Here is a 23,731-nt window from a genome sequence, read left to right as displayed (position 1 = left end):
CGTAGAGGCGCCGGCTCTTATTAAACCACCGATGAGCTTCGACAATGGCGATAACGATTAGGAGGACACTTTTATGCTTCTCTTATACCCTCGTATGCTCCCACAGAAATCACCGCTTTCGAGGGTGAACAGTGGGTATAATATATCTTGCAGACTCGTCAAGATTTCACGATGGAAGCCTTTGACCGCACTTCGAGAAGGAATTCGTACTCGTTCTATAGTCTTCCTCCGTGTATAGCACCTTGCTGGAGCTTCGATCATCAGTTTCCCGATTTTCGTCAAGGAAAAAATGAACGCACAGGGAGGATATTCGACGAATCACCTTTCGCGAACTTTTACGCGAGCACCATTCTCTTGCACTGTTTCGCGAACTGATTGGAAGAAACGTTTGTCCGTTTCGGATAACGCGAAAGCTTTCTCGACATTTGGAGGGTTGTTCTCTGATAAGGAAAAAGACAGTAAGATAGGGAGCAAGACGAGAGAAAGAGAGAGAGAGAGAGAAAGAGAGAGCCGGCCAGCGGTGCTTCCTCGTAACCGCGTCGTTGCAATGGACACGCTTTGCAGGCGTCGCTAACCCGACGACGATGAGCGCCGATCGATTTTCGTAAAGTCAGTCTGATCTCGCTTCGTGTTTCGACGCTCTCGATTCCCGCACGATATATAACCCTGTGTGTAGCCTGTTCCGCGCAACGCACACACGCGACAGCCTGCGAATAGCAACGAACCTTCACGACGAGTCGCAACCCCTTCTTTCTACGTAGAAAACGATACGAGAGCTACGTTCAGGGATGTTCATCGAGTTCGGCTAACAGTTGGACCATCACGTGATCGGAAAGACTCTTTGATCCTCACGACGATCTTCAGAAAACCAAGGGTCTTTTTTGATTGTTGATTTAGCGTTTTTGTGTGTGAACCGAAACAATATGGTTGTTAAGGATATGTTGAATGATCGATATATTTTTGATACTTTTCGATGAGATACGTGAGAGTTTATAGACATTTTGATAATTTTCGTTTAGAAACATTTCGATGTATTGGATAGATTTAAGTAGATATAGTTCTGTTTAGTCAGACGATGAAGTAGATCGATAAATTTAAAAATAAAGTATTTTACCTTCTTTGGATATCCACCTATCTTCGTACTCTTTACCCGAAATCTACTATGTTCTGAAATATAAAAGATTTCGCCCCGTGTTCGAGGAACTCCACGGGTGGTGGGAAGTGAGAAACTCTCTCCTGTTAATAATGACATTATATTTGAAATAGTAATGTTTACAACATACAATTGCGACGTTACTACAGTATTTTTTTGTCATTTTCTTTTTCTTCCTTTAAGATAATTGATAATGTTCTCGCAAAAAGAAAAAAAAAAAGAACGGTCACACGCATTTCGTCTCACGATTCATTCACGGTCGTAACGTGTTTTACAATTGCGTCTATTCTTTCCCTTTCGCTCCCTCTCTCGCACTCGTTCGCCCTTTCTCTCTCTCTCTCTCTCTCTCTCTCGCATCCTTCAACTCTTTCGTCGGGGAATGCACGGATTTTGCGAGCCGGGATCCACGTCTAATCGCATGTACTAACGTGTCGAAAAATAAACGGCGAAATTGTACAGTAAATGGATGTTCGGTGTTTCCTTTTTTCTTTCATTTTTTTTTTTTCGTTTTTCCAAGTTTCCTTCGAAGGGGTAGGAGGTGGAGGCAATGGACAATAGTAACCGAGCAACAGGACCGGAAATTAATTTCATTAGTATATTGTCATATTGGTGTCTGCTTTATGTTCTAAAACGTTCTCCAGAAGATGGGCGAAACCGGCCCATCGGAAATCTTGGGTCACACGGACTACATAACTCTCCTTCTTTTTTTCTCTCTCGCGTGTTTTTAGCTGATTGCTAGCTGCCACTTCACGCTCGTTCACCTTAACAATAAGCAATAAGAACAGGACTTAGCCAGTCGTCAAACGCCACGTGTTCGATCTGCCTTTCCCTTTCCCTCTTTCTTTTATATTCACTCTATATGCGTGTATTTTTTTCGATTTTTCCCTTTTTTATTACGCTTTTTCTTTCCTCTTGCCCCTAGCAACGACTACGAGTAGTCTCTCTCTCTCGCTATATTAAACGTACTGTGACCTATGGACTATGGCACTTGGTGCAACTAGTTCGGATTTCTTGGATACTGCTTATACGTGTAAGGTACTTAATTATTATCATTATTGTTAGTTATTTATATATATTTGTATTTATATATATATAATTTTTATATTTATATATATATATATATTTATATGACACAGGAGAATTCGTGCGTTTCATTATGATACAGGCGTGCGCAAGGCGATACAGTCAATTTACTTTGCGATTTTCTTTTTTTAATCAGACACTTTTACTACAAAGTATTTTTAAATCTTTATAAATCTTATCTTTAACACTTATTATTTCAAACTATCGTTTAAGTTTCCATTTCTTCCGTTTCTTTCAATGAGAAATTGAAAACGATGATTGGAAGAAAGAATAGATCAAGAATAGATCCTGTTCGAGGATGATTTAGCGTTACAATGCACAGACTTTTTTGATTTGGTAAAAATACCTTGGCTGCATCGCCTTGGACAAGAGAGTCGATCGAATTCAATTATCGAATTAATATCTTTTATATCTGCTTACGGGCTAAGGGATCTATTATACAGTTGAATAATACAGTTGTCGTCGCCGCGCGAACATTATAGAACGCAGGAAAAGATCGAGTGCGGGTGCGAGTTTTTATATTTGAAAAGGAAATGATCGTGCGTACGCTGTCTTCCTCTCTCCTCACTTCTAGAATTCGAGTCGACATTTCGATCACTAAATTTATTACGTCTACATGCTATACAGTCCGTCGGTTTCGCCTAGAAGAAAAAGAAAGAACGATTCTCTTCTATATCTATAGGCCATTGCTTGCTTTTCTGTGTTCTTTTTGTTCAAATTAATAATTAAATAATATCATTGTATACCTTCTTTATGTATCCAAAAACAAAATTCATTCTTTCAATTCCTGTGCAGACGTTTCTCTTATGAATTTCCGCATTCCTGTGCATGTATAGTACCTTGAACGTACAAATACATCGTTTAGCACCGGTCCTTACTTTCTTTCTTTAATCTTTTACCGTGTGAAGCGGAAAATAGTCAAGACAAATCCACACACGTTTAATACTTTTACAATACGCATAACGTCGTATTGCTTCCTCCGCTCCAATGCATTGGCACTACGCGCGGAATCGTGTCGCTTTAATTTAATTTCGATTAATATCTTCAGCATAGAGTCGTTTCTAGATACATCGACTTAAATTACCTCTTCTTTCCTCCTTTTGCTATATCCTTTGATCATTTTGTGTGTCGCGGCAACGTATTACATTTGACGATCTTACAACTAGTAAACGCGAATTATGTGAAAAAAATTAGTTTGGTTTATTTGTTCATACAAAAAAGTCTCATTGAATACTCATTTAACATCTTATCCCTTCTACCAGTATTGTTGCCGCATTTACTTTTTCTTCGCGGTATTTCTCTTATGCAACGTTAAAGCGTGGAAATCGAGCTTACTTAGCTAAGAAACAACGAATCGTTTGAACGCGCGTCTCTTCCTCTCTCTTGTCTATTTAGAAAAGTATCTTTAAGGAGCAAAGTTCCTCGTCTTATGGCTCGTATATCGATATAATAATAATAATATCGACAATAATAATAATGATAATAATAATAATAATAATAATGATAATAATAATAATAATAATTGTTATTTGCCGCTTTTTTCGAACGATATTATATATACTTAAGTAAGATAATTACGCGTGACGTATTTACAAATTGAACTTATTGTACATTTTCACGATCGACGTCTCGTGAAAAATAGATGTCCTCTTCTTCTTCGCTTATAAAATCCTTTCTTCTCCCTATCCTGATATCTCGTCTTTCTTCCCTAACTTGCACGCGTGCAACTCTGGGCGTTTGTCATTTCTCTTCTTTCTCGCGCATTACTTTCTGTTGCCTAGATTTAGCCTCATCATCGTTTCAATACGAATCGTGCAAGTCGTAAGACGCTCTCGTCTATAAGACACTATTATTATAATACCAGCCCTACCATGTATCGATATACAGCGAACGTGATCATCGAATCAAGGAATATACAGTTCGTTCGGTTCGGAAGCACTGAACGCTCTATGCATCGAGAACGCGGCGATCCATTTCGACCGCGATCGATAACAAGTAGACCCGAGAATACAAAAACGATTAACTTATCAATTATCATTTCCACGTATCGGCGTGTTGTACTATATGAAAATACAATATAAGGCTGCGCTTATGCGTTTCACCCGCGAAATCGCAACTTAATCTCCTGCTTGCCGCTTCTTAAACCTTCATCGATTTCAATGTACCGAATAACAGCGATAATGATATTAACAATATCGTTTAAATTATCATACACTTCTATTGTATTTCTTATTTTGTTCTTTTTACAGAGATCAAATTTCAAAAATATTCTTATTCCATTATATATTCTTTTTTTTTTTTTACAGAGGATCGCAGCGTTTGATCGAAATAAGATATAACTGATACAGGGAAACGAAAAAAGAAGAGATACATTGGATCCGATGGAGGTTTAATGCAATAAACGATACACATCTGTTAATAAAACTGCGTGTTTTCACCGAAACTTCTCTGAATGATATTTGAGCTGCATGAAAAATTCACCCCGGCACAACTTTCCGTTGTAAGATATCGGTATCGATTATACGTAATATTTGCTAAGGGCATATATCTGTTAGATACCGCTGTATGTATACTATAAGAGCTTTTTTAGGTGTACGTTTCTTTAAGGCCATGGCATCTGTAAATCTTCCTTTGTATTACGTAAAAGTGGGAACTATTTTCAAAAAAGTTCGGGATTATTTTAGTCTCGCAAAATTGTCTGTCTCTGTCACTTATGTACTTACAATTCTAATGTATAGTCTTAATCATAACCGTTTCCATCCGTGAACAAGCATAGCATTACGCAATCGTATACCTACGAACAATACACAGTTTAACAATTTCCTTCCCTCTTTTCATAGTCCGTGAACGAAATTGCACAAAAAGTTAACGGATATAATTTATATTATACGTGACAATGTAATTCTTATATGATTCATTCGAAATTTTAAGGAAAAAAAAATAAAATACGAAAACGTGTTCTTTTTTCCGGTTAGGATATCATTGGACCTGTTCGATCTCGTAAGTTTGAGGCTATTGAAAATTTGCATTCTCCTCGAAAGGTTTCATTTGCGCTTTTACATGATATTGCTGCAAGTGCAACAAAACAAAAAAAGCCAACAATAATTATCAGCATCGATCATAATAAGGATACGAAAAAAAATAAAATAAAAATTACAATTGGTAATAATATATATTTTATAATAGTATAATCAATGGTGTTTATATATTTATATATATATATATATATAATTATATTTATATATATAATGGGCAAATTAATATTTACAGAATACGTTGTGGCATTAGCTTTTGCGGGTTCATGTTCCACTCTGGTTCTCTTTTCTTTTTATTCTTTCATCCCTTCTGCTTTGCACAGTTTCATTTATTTATATCTATATATCTCTACATATAGCTTTTCTCCCTGCCGCAAAAACGAAACCGAGAGAACTATGGCAACTAACGTAATTAATGGCAAGTTTTTTGCTGTTCGAAAGATCAGAGTAAAACGTTTCGGTGGATAGTGTACACATGGAATGAAACGACGAGAAAAGAAATAGAGATATTACGACATAATGCAAAATGAACAAAAAAGGCAAAATAAAAAAAACAAGGAAAACAAGAATTGATAAATAAAATGCGCATTAACGTAAGACGACTTAATAATAAAGAAAAAAAAAACGAGTTAAAAACACTTTACATTCACAATAATTCGACAAACAAACATATCGCATAATATACAATAATAAACGAAACTAAAAAGTAATACAATATAGAACTATCGCAGATTCTCTTTTCATGAATATTCACAGGAAGAATTTTGTATACGCGCCAATTTCTTTTTAAGCTCTAAATGCTTTATCGAATGCATATATGTGTACACATTCAACGTTAAATTTCGTTACTCTTTTCTCCTTTCCCCTCTTTTATCCCTTTTTTAATACCAAAGTTTTACAGTACTTCAATGATGTTCTCAGACAACAGAATAAATAAATTCTTCTTTGGAATTTTTCTCTCTTTCTTTTTATATCCAGTGAAGATCGCCTGTTCTTATATCAAGGAAGTTACAAAAAATTCAAACATAACAGAGATTTCTATTGCTGATCTCAAATCTTAAATTCTAAACATCCAACAACAAGAAACAGAAGAAACATTTGAATCGTGCTGCAGCCGAGTAGTGAATCATTCGATGATTCTTTTTCGCTCTTTTTGTATTTTCCCCCTTTGTTTTGGAAGTTTCACGTTTGTGCAAAGACATTGTGTAATATTCGTTTCTTCCTCTCTTTTCTTTTTTCATTTTTCTTTATAGATTTAATCTCTCGTGTAACTCTGGACGTGCCTGTGAGATTTCAAAAATAGCCGGTATGGAAGCCACAGAATCGTTCCATGAGATTAGCATTTAGGAAAGTAAAATAGTTCGTTGCACGTTCAAAAACGCGTTCCAAACGGCTGCTGCGCAAATCAATGTTCAGAATAAGAATATTATAATTCAACATACTTTGAAACTGTGAGAGGATAGAAAAATCACAGAAAAACGCTCGTTCCCCCCTTGAATAATCGAACAATAATAATATCCATGAGAGTCGATGTTATGAAACGCACAAAAAGGGCACATACATAAAGAGGTCGCCAGTTCTACTTTTATAATCCAATATTCATTTCTTGTAAATACATAAACACATATTTAACATTTTGTAAATAATACTCGAGATAGTACTAAGAAACAATCGACAGATAAATTTTGATAAATATATTACAACATAGAGAGCGTACAAGAAAATTTCGGTTTCCATTTGATGATGTTCAAGTGTTATAGATTTTTTACTTTTTTTCTTTTCTATTCTTTGTCTTTGTTTTGTAAGGAAATTTTCTTTTTTCTGTAGTTCCTCTCCAAGTTTCAAATATCATTACAAAAAGAATTCATATCTTCCAGATAAATGTTTTTTTTAAACAAAACAACTGAGCATAAAGACTATCACTCAAAAAGAAAAAAAGAAAAAAAACCGTAAAAAGTTTGCGTTTTAATGTGCACATATGAAAAATGCCTTTGACATACGTCCTTAATATTTTCAGTGAACATATCATGTTAGACATTATATATAGTTATACTATGTATAGTATGACACTGAGGTGTATAATACTACAGACCTTAGGTCAGTAAGTTCAAAGGCAATTCTCATGTACCATTATCCATTTTCTACCAAATGATATACAAAAGTACTACATAGGACTGACTTGTAAAATTTTGTTTCCGCAACAAAATTTTACCACAATGGTTTTGAATATTTTGCCTACTTATTTTAATATAGTATCATTTGAATAAATGGATGTGGTGGCATCTAAAATTATCGCTAATAGGCGCTTTTTGTTCATTTTCTTCGTACAAGAGCCAGTAGCCCTTGAAATACAATTATAATAATATGATTAGATTTTACCGCTAACATAATATTAAAAAAATCGGATTACTTTAAAAATTCGAGATTACTTTTTTTTTTAAAACTGTTCCTTGGACAGTATATCGCTCTTTTTTTTACTTTTTTCATAAACTTTTCCTTTCCTTTCTTTTCACTGGTATACATCAATGCACATTACGTAAATTTCTTTTAAATTTACTTTTTAAATATAGTATCGTCTTATTATGCACTTTCCCCATCGGGCAACTTAGAGCCATCACTATTCACAATATGGATAGTAGAATTGAAGAATTGTATATGTGTATTATGAGGTACACTTACATTGCAAAAAAGATTCTTAGAATTGTACAGGTCTTTCAGTTCCATTTTGATTATTCCAGTTGTGAATTTTACATATCACATTTTTTAGACATCCGTTTCAGTATGTCATCATTGATCTTCATTTTGCTTGCGCTCGCCTGCCATGCTTCAAAATTTGTACCACAGATTTATCAAAGCCGCACTTGTCCTATCATTTAATTATTGTAACTGCTTCTAATTGTTCTTCCAATTTTTATCTTCAAGCTAGCTGACTTCATTCAGCATGACCAACAATTCCATTGTTATGAATACACAATATGCACTTCTTCATGTGTTTCTCTGTTTTAATGCACTAGTGTGTTAAGTTTCATTCGATCGTAAGTGAGAAATCTTGTAGTGGGCCTTCCTCACAACTTATATGAGGTTAAAGTGTTTTTGTTCAAGTAGCAAGTCATTTATTTAATGCTACTGTCTATTCGCGTTTATTAACGATACGATTATACACAATTTACATCCGCGACACTGTGTTTTATCGTAAGCTTAGAGAATTATTCCCTTTTATCAATGCTGTTGCATTGCACAAACTTTTTCATTGTTTAAACAGTTTTCTTTAAATATCGTCACGATTGTCACGTGTCTTTTTCCTAACGGCGTATACACATACGTTTTTTCTTAATTCCATCTTTTTACACAAATCCACTGCACTTTCTTTGCTTTATATACTCAGTTAAGAATTAAAGAAACTTAATGGAAAGAGTCACATCAAAAGTTTATAGCATGTCTTCGGTTGATTAACGTTTAACCACAGTACTTTTTTTTGTTACACGTTTAAATAAATTTGATGTTATCTAATTAATAGATTTGCTTACATAAGAAATTCATTGTCACTTATTTTTCTTGATCATCGACGTCTTTTTTCTTTTTCGTTGCGGAGTTCTTTATTACGTAATCACAAGAAATATTATTTTTATCTTGTGAAATTGCTTTCAGCAAAGAACAATGAAAAAAAACAAAAGAGAAGAAATCAGTTTCCTAACAATTTTCCTTCTTCCAAATAAAACTTGTGTTGCATCAGATAAAGTGGTTCCTCTATATCTGACCAAACATAAATATCAATTAACGTATATCTGTTTATATTAAGATATACATCAGAATGGAGAGTACTAATTTTTTCATAAAAAATATACTATCTCTCCATAATAATGACGATGACGATAATGATAACAGTATGGTTCAATGAACTTTCACTTATATACTCACGAATATAATATTACAAAATAATGAAAATGAATGTGGTAATTTCAATCACCGCGATGATGGCGAAAATGAAGCGAATAACGATAATGACGATGACAATAATAATAATAATAATGATGATAATGAAATTATCATTAATTGGAATACGTTAACAATAACGATAGCTTTACAAAATAACAATCACAATGAGGGATGCGAAGGAACAAGTGTCATAATAAAGAACTCTGCAACAAATTACTCCTTGTTTGCAATGCATGGGACTTACAGACTCAGTGTTGATTGTTTTATTTAGTTTATGTTAGTTCCTAGTTGACCATAAGTGTATGTGATTCCATTGGTGCCGCACTATCGTATAACGTGTCTGTATCTTGTGTAGGTTCACCCTGAAGTTGACATTGATTACTCAATGTTCCAGCACCACAGTCACAGAAGAATCTGAAAACATAAGTCAATTACCAATCTGTTACATGCAAAAACTTTATGGTACTGCAACATATTTAACATTATAAATTTCTTTTGGTGGATATTAATATTATCAATAATATTTACCGGTCATGTCTAATGAATTCTACATCGTGTCCAGCATGACAGGTTTTTATGCAGTTTACACAAATTGCATTACGATCTGTTGTATTGCATGTTTGGCAACGATAGAAGTCATGCATAGGGAAAGAGGTATATGACGAAATTTTGTATAAACATTGGCCATTCCCGACCGCCTTTTCAACTGCATCTTGATTATTAAATATTTTATTACCTGCAAAAATAAAAATCAATGACCATCTGTTCTTTCCATATGATTTAATACTATACATGTAAAGAGAAATATGTTAACCTCTAGTTGTTGGTTGTACTCCACTTGCTAAACATAGACCGCCGAATCTGTTATTGAAAATTTGATTGAATTCCAACGTAGCAGTTGCATTGTTCGTTATTTCGACACCGGCTGCCAATCCATCAAAAATTCGGTTTCTCCTTAAGACAGGATGGGATTGTGTGGAAATAAGCACTCCTGCTTGAGCGTTACGAAATATATCATTTTCTTCTAGGACACCTACGTCGCAAAATGAAATACATGATTATTTTAATTAGAGAAATTTACTAAAATTAAAAATAAATATAAAATTTACCTTTGCCACCATTAAATATACAAATTCCACCATCTCGCCCATCGAATATTTTGTTTCTTTTTAACGTAGGATTACTATCTGTTTTAATCCAAACTCCAGCCATTGCATTATCAAAAATTTCATTTTGTTCGAGTAAGCCTAATCCGCTATTGTACACAAGAACACCACCATTTTGACCACCCCATATTTTATTCCCGCGTATTACTGGATTACTTCCAGTCCTAACATTACAAGACAATTAATATAGAGAAATAAGAAAACATAATATTTGTTTTGTGATACAATATCTTACCTTATTTGTACTCCTGAATACAAATGATTGAAAATATCATTGTCTTCTAGTTTACCATGTCCGTTATCATAAAAATAAACTCCAACTTGTTTTCCGCTATGAATACGATTTCTTCTTAATACCGGCGTCGATCCTGTAGTTATCCAAACACCTGCTAATGTATTTGCATATACTTCATTCTCTTCGATTAAACCTTGTCCCTTTTCATGCACGTATATACCACCATGTTGACCATGATGTATTTTATTATGTCTAACAATAGGATCCGAATTTGTTCTGATTTGTATACCAGCTAGTGCATTACCATAAATATTATTGTGTTCGATCAAGCCTCTTCCTTCTCCAAATATATATACTCCCCCTTGATGACCATTATAAATTTCATTTCTACGAATAGTGGGATTCGAATTGGAGGTAATCCAAACACCAGCGAAATTATTCGAATGAATTTTGTTATCGATAAATTGCCCTAATCCATTCTCATGAACATAAATTCCACCTGTCTGACCATGGTGTATTTCACAATGTACAACCGTTGGGTTAGCACCAGCTTTTACTTCAAAACCTGCTATTCGATTATTATGGATATCGTTAGCCTCGAAATACCCGAGACCATTATCAAACGTAAAGATTCCGACATCCCTTCCGTGATGAATATGATTTCTTCGCATGATTGGATTTGCATAATTCTTCACCCAGATTCCTGCTAATGCATTTCTAGAAATTTCATTGTCCTCGTAAGTTCCTTGTGCATAATCAGTGACATAGAGTCCAACATTTTCACAATCCGATATGTCACAATTCTTCACTACAGGATTCGCTCCTACCCCTGACACACAAACAGCCGCTCCAACTAAAAAGTCGGAGAACCAATAGTAAATTTAAAAATAAATAAATCTAGAATTCAATAAACAAATTATTTTACAATCTAGACGTGTTGCTTACCAACACTCGAACTCCTAATAATACAATGATCAACCGTGGGACTGCAATTTTCACCAACTTCTAAACAATAATGTTTATGATGCGGCACTGTGCTAGTAACATCTGGGGTAAACTTTAATGTGAGGTGGCCGGCATAAGCTCGTTTTGCTCCTTCTACAAACATAACTGTAGATTCACTTTCTCGTTCTAATATAACAGATTCTGCCACATTTCCAGGTGCTGCTCCGATTAATGCAACGTCGCTGTCGATTACAAGAAATTCGCCTCTATATATTCCAGCATGTAAGAAAACTAGATGTTGAGGTGCTTCTTCTGTTACCTGGGAATTGTTTCCACAACAATTCCCTTGACCACTTGTAGTTGTGCTATTATTTGACGAGGGGCCACTATTGCTTCTATATTCATCTACATAATCTAATGCTCCCTGAACTGTATTAAAGTATGGCAAATTCCGACCTTTAAACTTCAAATCCTGAAATCCTGGCCTAACATGTACTCCTCTATATAGTTGTCTAAAGCTTTCTTTCCATGGGTTTGGATAGTCTGATTCATCCGGTGAAACAAATTCAAATTTACAAGGTGCAGGATTAAATAGTGGTAAATCATATTCATAGACTTGCTGGTAGAGGGACTTCCATAGTTCAGTGTCATTTGCAATTGTTTGAAAACGTTTGCAAACCTGGGAAACTCTACATAGATCTTGTTCCATTAGATAATTAAATATAGTAAGCAGCACTTCATCCGGTAACTCATACTGAAGATAATGCGCTGCAGTATTTGTATTTGTACCTGTAAAATAATGAAAGATTTACAAGATTCTTTCATTAAAGTAACATCTAAGATGACATTTAATTACTAGAAAACATACCATCTGTGGATAATGAACAAGTCCGCCTAGGTCGTTTTCTTGCTGGTAGAGAGGAAGAACCAAGAGTAGCTCCTATACTACTGCCACCTGAAGGAGGTAGGGCAGAACTGGTACCAGGAGCAGGATCCGGATGAGGTGGACTTTTACGTCTCAGATCATATGGGGATGAGTGAGAGTGTGATGGAGAAGGTGATGGTGCTGCAACACCAGAGACGCTGGGTGACGATCCTCTTCCACCACTTCCACCCCCACCTCCACCTCCTCCTCCTCCCCCTCCACCACCAACTCCACCCCCAGGAGGTATCTGATTTGATGCTGAACATGGCAAGTCGCATGGCTCGGCTGGAAACCAACAATGTTACAACTACTAATATTGTTATATTTAATATTTTAATACATATATTACATACCAAGTATTTATCAAATTTATAATTAATTTAAAATAAATGAAAGAATAATTGCATATTTTATATTACATGGATAATAATCACAGTCATATTAATTTGTTCCGCTTTATGGATGCATATTTATTTTGAGTCTTTTAATCATAATTGATTTAAACATGTTTTGACATCCATACACATTGGCAAATTTATATTAAAATCATAATCAATTATTAGAAACATAGAGTGACACTAATATATGAATTACTATTTAATTGACAAGATTGATTACAAAGGATAAATTTAAAGAATGATATGTAGGAGATGAAGTCAGAAATAAAAAACACGGACAATTTATGAAAGATATTGTAAATCTTGGAACATATATCATTTTCTATGTTCAATGTATACATGTAACTAATTTTATTTATTATTTACTATATATAGTCCTTGCCTATTGGCACTATATATAACTAATTAATCAACCATATTTTGGGACAGAAGTATTATTATTATTATTATATTCAGAAAACAATAGCAACATCGGCAATTATGTATTAGGAGTACACAATGTGGTTTGGGAAAGTAGAACATTATACTAATTTAACAGAAAATCTATGGTTAGTATAATATCAGATTGAAAGATGCCTGACCTTATGCCTTGATATTACAGAGAGATTATCGAAATCGAAAGAAGTATCGGTTGTAAGTTTTGTACAGCTGAACGATTAATAAATGAGAATTATAAAAAAAAGGGGAGTGGGGTGAGAGGAATAGACTTTGAGCCGACATTCCAGAGTAAAAATTGACGATCGTGAAGTACGCGATATCATGATCGATGTTAGTAAAAAGAAGGGTGGTGATAAAACTGGCGAGCGTATGTTGATTTTGGGTAAACGTCAATGAGGCATCGGTTCTACGTTTTTCGGCCATCCCGAGTCCGAGAAAATCGTGTGAGAAGACGTGTGGGCAGTGGGTTTGACGGAGTTGTCGTTCGTCCTAATCTCTAAAGTGGGAATAGAATTGATGAGAAGGATTGAAGTTTGAATTCGTAGCATGCAGAATCGTTTGGATGATTAACCAGGGAATATCGAAGTAGGTGAAGGCAAAGAAGTCTTTCGTCGAGACAGGTGAGCAGTGAACCGAGCTCCGGATGCAGAGTTCTCTTACCCGAGGTGGTTCTCGAAGGCAGAGGAATTCTGTTTGCACCTTTTCTTCGGGATCTTCGCACGTAATTGCGCGACGATGTGAACGACGCACTTGGCATTTTTATCGTGCTTCCCGGAAAATTATGCGAGAAACGGTAAAACAACTAAACACTAAACAATGGCGACACTTCCACCGAGCCCAGCGGCCATCTTCTCATTGACGGTAGGACTGCCGACTGGTGCCAGACCGCCAATCGGATGAATTTCTGTTCTCCCCTCTTTCCTCGCCGACCTCCCTCCTACCAAAGCGATCCTTCTCTCTTGCCTTCTACCCCTTACCGATTCCCTCTTCTGCAATGGATCGCGACACAAGCAACCAACATCAGTATGGAGTTATGGAGACCATGGGCCGAAATACCGATTTATCCTGCATAACCGCAATTCTATCATGTTTCGTTTTATCGGTGATGTATGTCGCGAGTCTCTATGTATGGAATTCTCCGTACAGTAGGTATGTATGCCGATTAACAACTGGATAAACGTTAATCTTTAAATGTCCATTTTGTTGAACCGTGTATGCTCTCTCTATCGGTCCTTTAACAGTGAACCACAGGAAACCACGAACAAAGTGTAACTGTATTCACGTCGGCCGAGAACATGAATATGTCTACTCTTTGGTTCTCCCATTCACGCAGTCGCTTTTCTGGACAAGAATCGAATCTACAGCGCCTCTATTGGCGAACTTTTTCTTTCGATTTCTTCTATAATTGGCGCGTCATTTCAAATCGACTGTGTCAAATCACTATATCGATAACTATTTACTGCCAATAATATTGATTTCAAACGTTTAACTATATATTTTTTAAATATTGGAAATTTTATTATAGTTCCGCTTGACATTAAAATCCTACTTCTTTTCGGAGAATTTACTGTTAATCGAAAGTTTTAATTAAAAAGTAATACTTTAAGAAAAAGCGCAAAATCAATAAAACACTAGTGAAACTTTTTTTATTGCAGGGAACATCCTACTGTAATAAAAAAAAGATTTTTTAGCGTTTTTATTATGTCCCTTATATCTCCTGCTTTGTTGTATTTTGGAATAAATGAGAAAGTATTTCAAAAGGTAATTATATATAATGATATAATTAATTATATAGTAAAGTCCATATTGTAATTTACAACTTTTAGGCAACAATTTGGGAGTTATTGGGTCTGCGATGGCCTGGTTTAATTCAAGCAATTGTGATACCATTATTATTAACAATGATACTATTTCTAGGGCCAATATGTGTACAAGGTTTCAATGGACTTTGGAGACTATATACTGGTTAGTATCTTGGAATGATTATAGAAGGGCTCAAATATTTAAATCAAATAACTTGATAATTATGAGACTACTTTATAAATATATATTTAATGATTTTAGAGCCTATGTATTGGCTTGGGAGTGTACGAACAATAATATGGTGGAGAAATCTAGTAGTTGCTCCTTTAGCTGAAGAATGGACATTTAGAGCATGTATGTTACCATTGCTTTTGCAATGTTTTACACCAACTACTGCCATATTTGTATGTCCTTTATTTTTTGGTGTTGCTCATTTTCATCATGTAGTAGACAGGGTGAAAGCAGGCATGAATCTGAAACATGCCCTTTTTATATCTTGTAAGTACTTTCGTTTAATTTCAATTTAACTCAAGTATACTATTAAATTTGTCATAATATATTTTTGATGTAGGTTTCCAATTTGCGTTTACGACACTGTTTGGTGCATATGCTGCCTTTCTTTTTGCTAAAACAGGTGTAGTATTTTTACCAACTATTTTTTATTTAATTTTATATGTCTTTTTATTTAAAGACAATTTATAACTTTTTATAGGACATTTAGCAGCGCCGTTTACGGCACATTCTTTTTGTAATCATATGGGATGTCCTGATCTTTCTGAAGTTGTTGCAGTTAAAGATCCTTTAAAAAGAGCTGGATTGTTTTCTTTGTTTGTAATTGGATTAGTAGCCTGGTGTTTTTTATTGACACCAATGACAAATCCAAGATTATTTTATAATAATTTATTTTGGCATAAAAATTTTATATGAGTGTGATTTATTTGCAACAATGTCACTAATATTATGTAAATTTTTTATAAAAAAACTAGTCTAACTTGAACTGATATCGTTTTAAGAATTTATATTGCATGATATTTTTTAAGAAGTATTTGTTACTTAACAAAATGTATCTCATACAAGTTGACGAGACTGTTTTGCAAATTATATAATAGATATAATTACATATAAGTGCAATTTTATCAAACACAGACGTACTTTTATAAGTTAGAAGCTAATCAAATTTGTGTAATACAAGATTTTTTAGTTCTAATTTTTGTGAACATGTTTTGTATAATGTAATTATTATGCAAAAAGGTTACCATAGGCAACTTAATCATGCAATATAGAACTAATATAAAATCACCGTAGTGCCTCAAATTTAATTCAATTTACATAGTTATAATCATGAATGCCAATAGAACTTTAGGCAAAGTTCTTAAAATAAAGATGTTAATAAAATATTGTAAAGTTAAAAAGATATGACATTGTTACAATAAACAGTGTGTTATTTTGAACTGATAAAAAAATTGTTATTTCCATAAAAATATATCTTTTTGGAAATGTTTTCTGATATAATGTACAAGTATGAAAAAGTTTTTATTTTAAATTTACTTAACTGTTTTCTACTTACATATACAGAAACATATTTACATTAATATAAGAACTAGCAATACATACATTTACTGTTTATTTAAATCACAGAAATAACAGATAACAGTATTACAATATTTGCCATAAATGTGTATAAGTATTTATATAGTAAAGAAATACACGGAAATATATAAAAGATTATATACTGAGATAACATTCTTTTATTCGGAAAAACCATTTTAGAACTCATGTGTATGTCATAAATGTGATCAAAAACAGATATGTATTTGATCTTGTACATTTTGATGCATACACTTTAGTCATAATTTATTGTTGATAAAATTTGATATTTGATATACTTTAAATATATTTAAAGAACTGAATTTATAACATGAATGAATTCATTCTTTTTATAACATAGTAACATAGAATATACAATCGTAAAACCCTTAAATTACTTTAGAACGAAATTATAAATTGTATCTTGTATAATATTAGATCATTTATTGAAGAACAATATGTAATGTAAAATTTCAAGTGATGCAAAGAAAATGCATATTATTGTTCCTTATTTTAAATAATATATTTATTTATAACTATTAAAATTGTTATATTAGGAACTGTAACTGTAAATATTCTTTTGCTAATGATTCGAAATAAAGAAGATCATTTCTAAATATAAAAAATCAGTTCTTAAAATTTCTATAAAATACATTTTTCTGTATTACCTTCATACTTGACTAGGTCCGGGTGTTGCTTCAGTACTTTGTGATTGATTAAGAAATAGTACATTGCTAGTTTTTATACTTGGGCCTGTAGATATAAGTGATGGACATGGACTAATACATGGCGTTGAGGAATGGCTGTTACTTAAATCACATTGATCTAATAATTTCCAAAGTTCTTCTGGCGTGGGACCACCAGAGACATCTACAATCAACATGTTTGGTATTATAATTGATATTATTATATTCATTAAAAAAGAAAAAAATAAGGATATTACTTTGAGTAGAAGAGAAAGATGGTTCTAAAGCTGTTGTAAGGTCCCACATTTGAATGGTACCATTGGAATGACCAGTGAATATAAAACGTCTGGGTCTTGAACCCATACGGCTGGATCCTTCACATTCGTGCACATAAAAGGAGCTTATAATACTACCATCCACTGATTTGATTACACAGACTCTCTTTCCATTTGACGCTAAGCGTACAAACAATTGATCTGTCTCAGGTACAACTTTTTGAACAAAGACTTGTTCATCATCTTGTTCACCAAATGGTCCTAAGTTTTGAGGTGAAGTAATTAACTTTTGCTTGTTAATAACATCATAATAATTTTTCATATAATAACATACCAAAGTCATTTCCAGCATTATAACTAATGCAAGATTCAATTGCTTCTAAAGATACAATTTTAAAACTAGCTTCTGGTGTTGAACCAGGTTGAGTAGAAATCATTCCTCGGAACCTCGTTACTGCCCAACTTCTAACATGGTTATATTCTGAACAAACGGATACTAAATATTTTTCTGACAATGTTACCTACAATATAATTTATTACATACGTAGACAATTTACAAATTCACTTTAATAGAAGTAAATATGATACATACTTTTGTTACACTACTTTGATGTACAGTAAATGTTTGAAACAGTTGTGGGCCATGTCCTACAGTTTCAGGATGTTGGACAATAACTCGAACACTGCCAGATTTTGTACCATATGCAATTTCAATCCAATTACCACAGACAGCTGCATAAAAAAATTATAAAATTACAGTATTCTACACTATTCTACACTATTTCTCTTTAAAATATTAAAATCTTTTAATGTAACTACGTCTTAATATAAAATGTAAATGACACGATACCGACATTACATATATTGAAAACTGTAGTAATGAAAGAAGATACATTTATAATATATTCGTTATATTCGTTAATTGATATGTTCATTTTCGTTAATAATTGACCTATGTACATATTACATGCGTTACAACATGACGATTAAGAAAGAATAAATGTTCATAAACAGTCATTTTGAATGTTTTTTAACTAGGAGGAAATGTATATTATTTATGTTTTAATAAAATTGTATGTATATATACTAGAAAAAACGGTAAGTATACAAATATTTACAATGCATATAACGAAATTATAATTATGATGTATGTAATAAATAAAATAATATTGATATGCATTTGGAATTGTTTAAAACAAAGGATAACTATGCAAGCAGAGGTATATGTTGTTTATTCCCTTTCCTTCCCCTCTCAGATGCTGCTATAAATATATTATTATGTCACTTGACATACGTAATAAAGTAAAGAAAAAGATAAAAGTGTTAATAAGTACAACTGGATGCATAAGGATAGCGGGGTGTGTAGTCTAAGACAAAAATAATTATTAGTGCTTTAAATGTATTTTTGACAGTAGTTGATTGAATATATATTACTATTTTTTTGTATGTTCTAATTTAAAGTTATATAAATAAAAGCTACTTCTTTGATGTATGTAAATATATGCATAAAGGATTTTAATTAAAGGTGCTATTAAAAGCAATATATGAATATGAACTTGTGCATTGATTTGGTACAAAATGATATACTATATCTGGAGAGGAAGGGTATGAATACTAGTACTCAAAGTAATGTGTTATGTTCAATGCAATATAAAATGTAGAGAAATATGTATATGTCAATTTGAACTATGACTTGGATGTGATAATATTGTAGAACATTGTCATATCGACCCATACTTGCCTTGTGCTATTTATCCAGTTGTACGAAATCATGAAGCAAAGAATGTAATAATAAACTCTTATTAATATTCAAATACAGCATTGAACTTTATAATAAAAAGTAAGATACTTGTACTTGAATAAATATGACACTTATTGATGTAACTAAAAAAAAATTAGACTTTCTATTACAAAGAACAAATACATAATGAAATTTGTGATTAGAATTAATGACATATAAATAATAAAAAAAAGTCGCACAATCATTACAGAATGCAAAAAAAATATACTATGAAAGTGACGTTTGTTATTACATTCCTCAATACACAAGCAGATTTAATAATTAAATTTTAGTCCACTTATTTGTACGTCACTGGAAAAGATATTTCTGGAATAGAGATACTGTAATATTCAATGTTACGAACCATAAATTAATTATCATTTGCCTACAACTTTTATATTTAACTATTTATCAGTATAATATTGCAATATGAAAAATGAATATTAAGACTTACATGTTTTTGGTGTTAAATATACAGATATGGCGGTAATGGGATCATAGTTTGGGTCGCGGTATAATTCAGTTACAAGTAAGTCATTGTCCTTCATTCTTAAAGGAAACTTTTCCATATCTGAAAATTAATTGTCTATTCAGTCATAATTATAAAATCTATTTTATTTTAAAGGTATTATAATTTTTTATTACCAATATAATAAATAGATCCATTGTTGCAGCCTAATAGAAGAAACGAACCAGCTGTGTCAAATGACAGAATAGGTACTACATCTTGTATTTGCCAATGATGTGTCATAGCATGCCATACACCGATTTTGTCAGTAGGAGATAGAGCAACTAACTGGCTCCCAATAAAAAATAAATATTCCACACGAACATTTAGATTAAATGTACCAATATTCTTCATTCCATTTGCTGAAATACTCCATAATCTGACCTGATTTCCATAAGAAATTGCAACCATTTTAACATCGCCACTGGTACTTAATTTTGATGTTATTGCCACTCTTTCAATTACTGATTCAATGTGAGGACTAGTAAATGCATGTTGCCAACCAGATGAGTCTTTAAGTCGATAACATGTTATAAAATGAGCATAAGCAATTACAATCCAATTATGATGTGCTTTTATGATCTGAACTCTTAAGGGATCAACCCATGATGAAACTATATAAAAAAATATGTTTTAATACTATTTGTTTTACTAGAATTGCAAATAAAATAATTATATGTTTACCTTGTTGAGGTCCAAATACTAAATTTATATCATTTTTATACAATTTATTTAAATCTGCTGAATTATTCCTAACATGTCTTAAATCTAGAGATGATGTACGTGAATGTGGTAAGCCTTTTTGTTGGATTCTATAATCTAATGAAGAATTTCGCATATGACTATTAAGTACTCCTTTATGGTTTTGTTGTCCTAAAGTAAATGTGTATTAAATGTTTGCAGTAATTAATAAATAAATAAAATTAATGAATATATGTTTTGTACCATTATTATTGTGGCTATTAGAAGTTCCAGGAGTTGTAATTTGGGAGGTAGATGGTACATCCGCTCTGGAATTCGTATTATTAGCAGGACTTCTGCCATGAACAGACACATCTCCTACATTTGATGCAACAGTGGTAGGTTCTTGCAATGGTATACCTTTCCAATTATAATATATAAAATCTAAGTACAATTGCATTTTATATATATTTTTCTTAATTAAAGAGGGTTGATTAATCTTACTTGGTGGTGGTAAATAACCATAAAACAAAACATCTCCACAAGAAGACTGAGTTAAATCTTCGCATAGCATTAATCTCTTAACCAATGGAGTAATACCATAATATTCAGCTTCATGTCTCAATGTTCGAAGATCTACATTTTTTAAATCAATATCCTTTGTACGAAGATAATTTAATATAATAGAAAATAATTTTGGATCTCTATCTATAAATAATGCACCAATTTCATCTCTGTGACTGGCAATTCTGTTACTTAATAAAGCTGTAAAAAATGAATCTGGAACCCATGTTAGCGTCTGCTTTGATGTTGAAAACCTAGATAATGAATAATTTCAGATAATTACAAAAATAGCTTGAAAAGTATCACTTTCTAAATTTTATAATAGCATTTAGTTGTCGATTAACAATTAAAAAAGATTATATATTTATCATACTATGCCTGAAAGAAAGTAAATGCTTTTGTTTGTACCTTGTTCCACCAACGTTCAAATGTACAATATCACTAAGTCCAAAAGAAGGTGGTACAGCCATTATTATAAGTGATTCAAACTTTTATTTTGATGTTGCATGTCTTATTTTAATATTTCTAAAACGAAAAAGAATTACATTCTATTTTCGATAGGTTACGAACAAGAGAATAACTTCAACTTATGGTTAGCTCCACAGTTGCACAGTGAGTGTCGCTTTAATGAAACCCATATAAGCACAGAGAGGTACCTATCTACACATATAGATGTGTGTGTGTGGTATTGGTTTAAATTAAAATCACTGTAACACAAAATAACCTTAGCATGTGTTACAAAATAAAAATGTTATGATTTATACATCAATTAATAGCAAAGTAAACAGTGATAATAAATTGTTCTCAATTAGAAACATTTAATTGATTTATAATTATTATAATTTATAATTATATTTTAAATAATTTTAAAAGTGAACTTTATTTTTAATTAAGACATTCATAAAACAAGATAGAACAAATCTTTCATTTTGTACTTTTTTTGTTAAAATATTTGAATTATTGAAATATAGTTATTAATGATATTATGAATAATGAAATAATGTATCGTAATGGTATTTTTACTAATACGATATTTTATTTAATAATAGTAGCTTTAGTCGTATAACACATAAAAACTTTTCACTAAGAACATAATTTTATTTATAATTATTAACGAATATTATCTTAAATATGTTTTCTTTTTACCAATTCAATTAGACTATTTGAATAGATAACATTTGTGCGCGCTTCTATATAGAAAAATTGGGCGCTCCTATTGGTGCAAAATATTGGGAATTCAAATCGAGCGTTCCTATTGACGCAGAATATTGCAAACTCAAATTGAGCATTTCTATTGGCGTAAAATGTTGCGTCACTCGCAATTCATAGGAGACGTGTGGTGCGGGGTGACATTCGATTGCTGAAATTTGTGGACAAAGATTGCGGCAGTATCCGTCATTATTAGTACTTTCATTTCGACTTTATCATCATTTTTATACTCCCATCTGCTTCATTTAAATAGTACGTTCTTATTTAATTACTTATTAATTATCATTTGAATAAAATTAAGTAGTTTTACGAAACTTTGCCTGTACTTTTATAGTTGACTGCATATCTAACGATTAGAGTCGTCGATAGTTCATATTAGCGGTCTTTGAAATAGAATTTGGGTTCTATTATTGCTTTATTTTATTATAATTTGTTCTATTATTATAAATTTTTGGTTTCATCATACATTTATTTGAAATTGTTGGTTTTCTTTACTGGTTACAGATGGTTATAGATTACTAGTAAATGATAAAGAATAGGGGTTTACGGAAGAGATAATGGACGCCATAGATATTAATTAATTAATAATTCGTCGATTTCTCATGCAAACTTGGTAATGATTGAGCTATTACAATAAGCCAAACGTATGTACACATTTATTTTTCCCTTTTATTGGATCAAAGGTAATCGATATTTGCTACATAATTGCTATATAACTTACAATTGATATATAATGACATTATTTTATAAATAGTTGTATAATTTGTTGAAAATATTAAAACAAAAGAAAAAGAGATTATAGAAATGATTTCTTAAAAATATTTCGGGTATATAGATCGTCATTAATAATCGGATATATCATTAAGTAATTAATGTTTTTATATCAATGTATGGCAAATTATATGAATCATGTAATTATTATTAGAAGATAGTCTATCGTGATGTCATTATGTTTTTATATATTTGTACGAGAAAATCAGTTTATTATTTTCTCGGAAGAGACTGAATAAAATTTGCTCAGACACGTTTCGTTCAATATTATATATATATATTATAACTTCAGTCATGTTTAGTTACGAAAGTTTAATTTATCACAAGCATTGTCTCCATAAAGTACAATGTAATATATTAGTAGAAACCATGTTTCAAACTCTGATAGCGAACATTCACAATTGAATTTTTCTTGTAGAATTAGTTTCATATTTTAGAATAGTAATAAATATTTGGAAATATGTTAGAAAATATTTTACAATGCATAAACAGTATTTGAAATATTGCACGTATATTTCATTTTCTTGTATATGTAATATGTATATGGAATACC

General features: G+C 32.3%; 3 protein-coding genes across 7 annotated transcripts; 1 reads left to right on the top strand and 2 right to left on the bottom strand.

Moving 5' to 3' along the window:
• Window positions 1-1,236: 1,236 nt before the first annotated feature.
• On the bottom strand, window positions 1,237-14,106 carry LOC117231086 (F-box only protein 11). 4 transcript variants are annotated; one of them, XR_004492906.1, is made up of 10 exons: window positions 13,975-14,106; window positions 12,422-12,763; window positions 11,554-12,342; window positions 10,609-11,461; window positions 10,317-10,537; window positions 10,022-10,240; window positions 9,736-9,943; window positions 9,452-9,621; window positions 2,983-9,098; window positions 1,238-2,877 (listed from the first exon to the last, which is right to left on the bottom strand). XR_004492906.1 is itself a non-coding variant. In XM_033489175.1 (9 exons), the coding sequence occupies exons 1-8, from the start codon at window positions 14,069-14,071 to the stop codon at window positions 9,492-9,494; spliced, it is 2,859 nt and encodes a 952-aa protein (XP_033345066.1). In that variant the 5' UTR covers window positions 14,072-14,106; the 3' UTR covers window positions 1,237-5,030; window positions 9,452-9,491. The 4 variants fall into 4 exon arrangements, 3 of the variants coding, with proteins under 3 accessions (XP_033345066.1, XP_033345064.1, XP_033345065.1); XM_033489175.1 differs by having other exon boundaries at window positions 1,237-5,030; XM_033489173.1 differs by having other exon boundaries at window positions 1,238-9,098.
• A 167-nt stretch (window positions 14,107-14,273) lies between these two features.
• Window positions 14,274-16,580, top strand: LOC117231089 (CAAX prenyl protease 2). The gene is made up of 6 exons (XM_033489179.1): window positions 14,274-14,463; window positions 14,970-15,075; window positions 15,141-15,279; window positions 15,379-15,615; window positions 15,689-15,751; window positions 15,830-16,580. The coding sequence occupies exons 1-6, from the start codon at window positions 14,309-14,311 to the stop codon at window positions 16,042-16,044; spliced, it is 915 nt and encodes a 304-aa protein (XP_033345070.1). The 5' UTR covers window positions 14,274-14,308; the 3' UTR covers window positions 16,045-16,580.
• A 272-nt stretch (window positions 16,581-16,852) lies between these two features.
• On the bottom strand, window positions 16,853-21,832 carry LOC117231088 (SH3KBP1-binding protein 1). 2 transcript variants are annotated; one of them, XM_033489177.1, is made up of 11 exons: window positions 21,607-21,832; window positions 21,139-21,452; window positions 20,899-21,054; window positions 20,638-20,826; window positions 20,091-20,567; window positions 19,900-20,016; window positions 19,407-19,412; window positions 18,258-18,397; window positions 18,000-18,186; window positions 17,648-17,926; window positions 16,853-17,574 (listed from the first exon to the last, which is right to left on the bottom strand). In XM_033489177.1, the coding sequence occupies exons 1-11, from the start codon at window positions 21,666-21,668 to the stop codon at window positions 17,375-17,377; spliced, it is 2,127 nt and encodes a 708-aa protein (XP_033345068.1). In that variant the 5' UTR covers window positions 21,669-21,832; the 3' UTR covers window positions 16,853-17,374. The 2 variants fall into 2 exon arrangements, with proteins under 2 accessions (XP_033345068.1, XP_033345069.1); XM_033489178.1 differs by lacking the exon at window positions 19,407-19,412.
• Window positions 21,833-23,731: the final 1,899 nt, after the last annotated feature.

The sequence above is a fragment of the Bombus vosnesenskii genome, unplaced genomic scaffold, assembly GCF_011952255.1.
Source record: "Bombus vosnesenskii isolate JDL3184/JDL3185 unplaced genomic scaffold, Bvos_JDL3184-5_v1.1 scf7180000013270, whole genome shotgun sequence".
NCBI classification, from domain to species: domain Eukaryota; kingdom Metazoa; phylum Arthropoda; class Insecta; order Hymenoptera; family Apidae; genus Bombus; species Bombus vosnesenskii.
The sequence above is the reverse complement of the archived record's forward strand: the minus strand, read 5'-3'. Positions and strand labels throughout refer to the sequence as shown.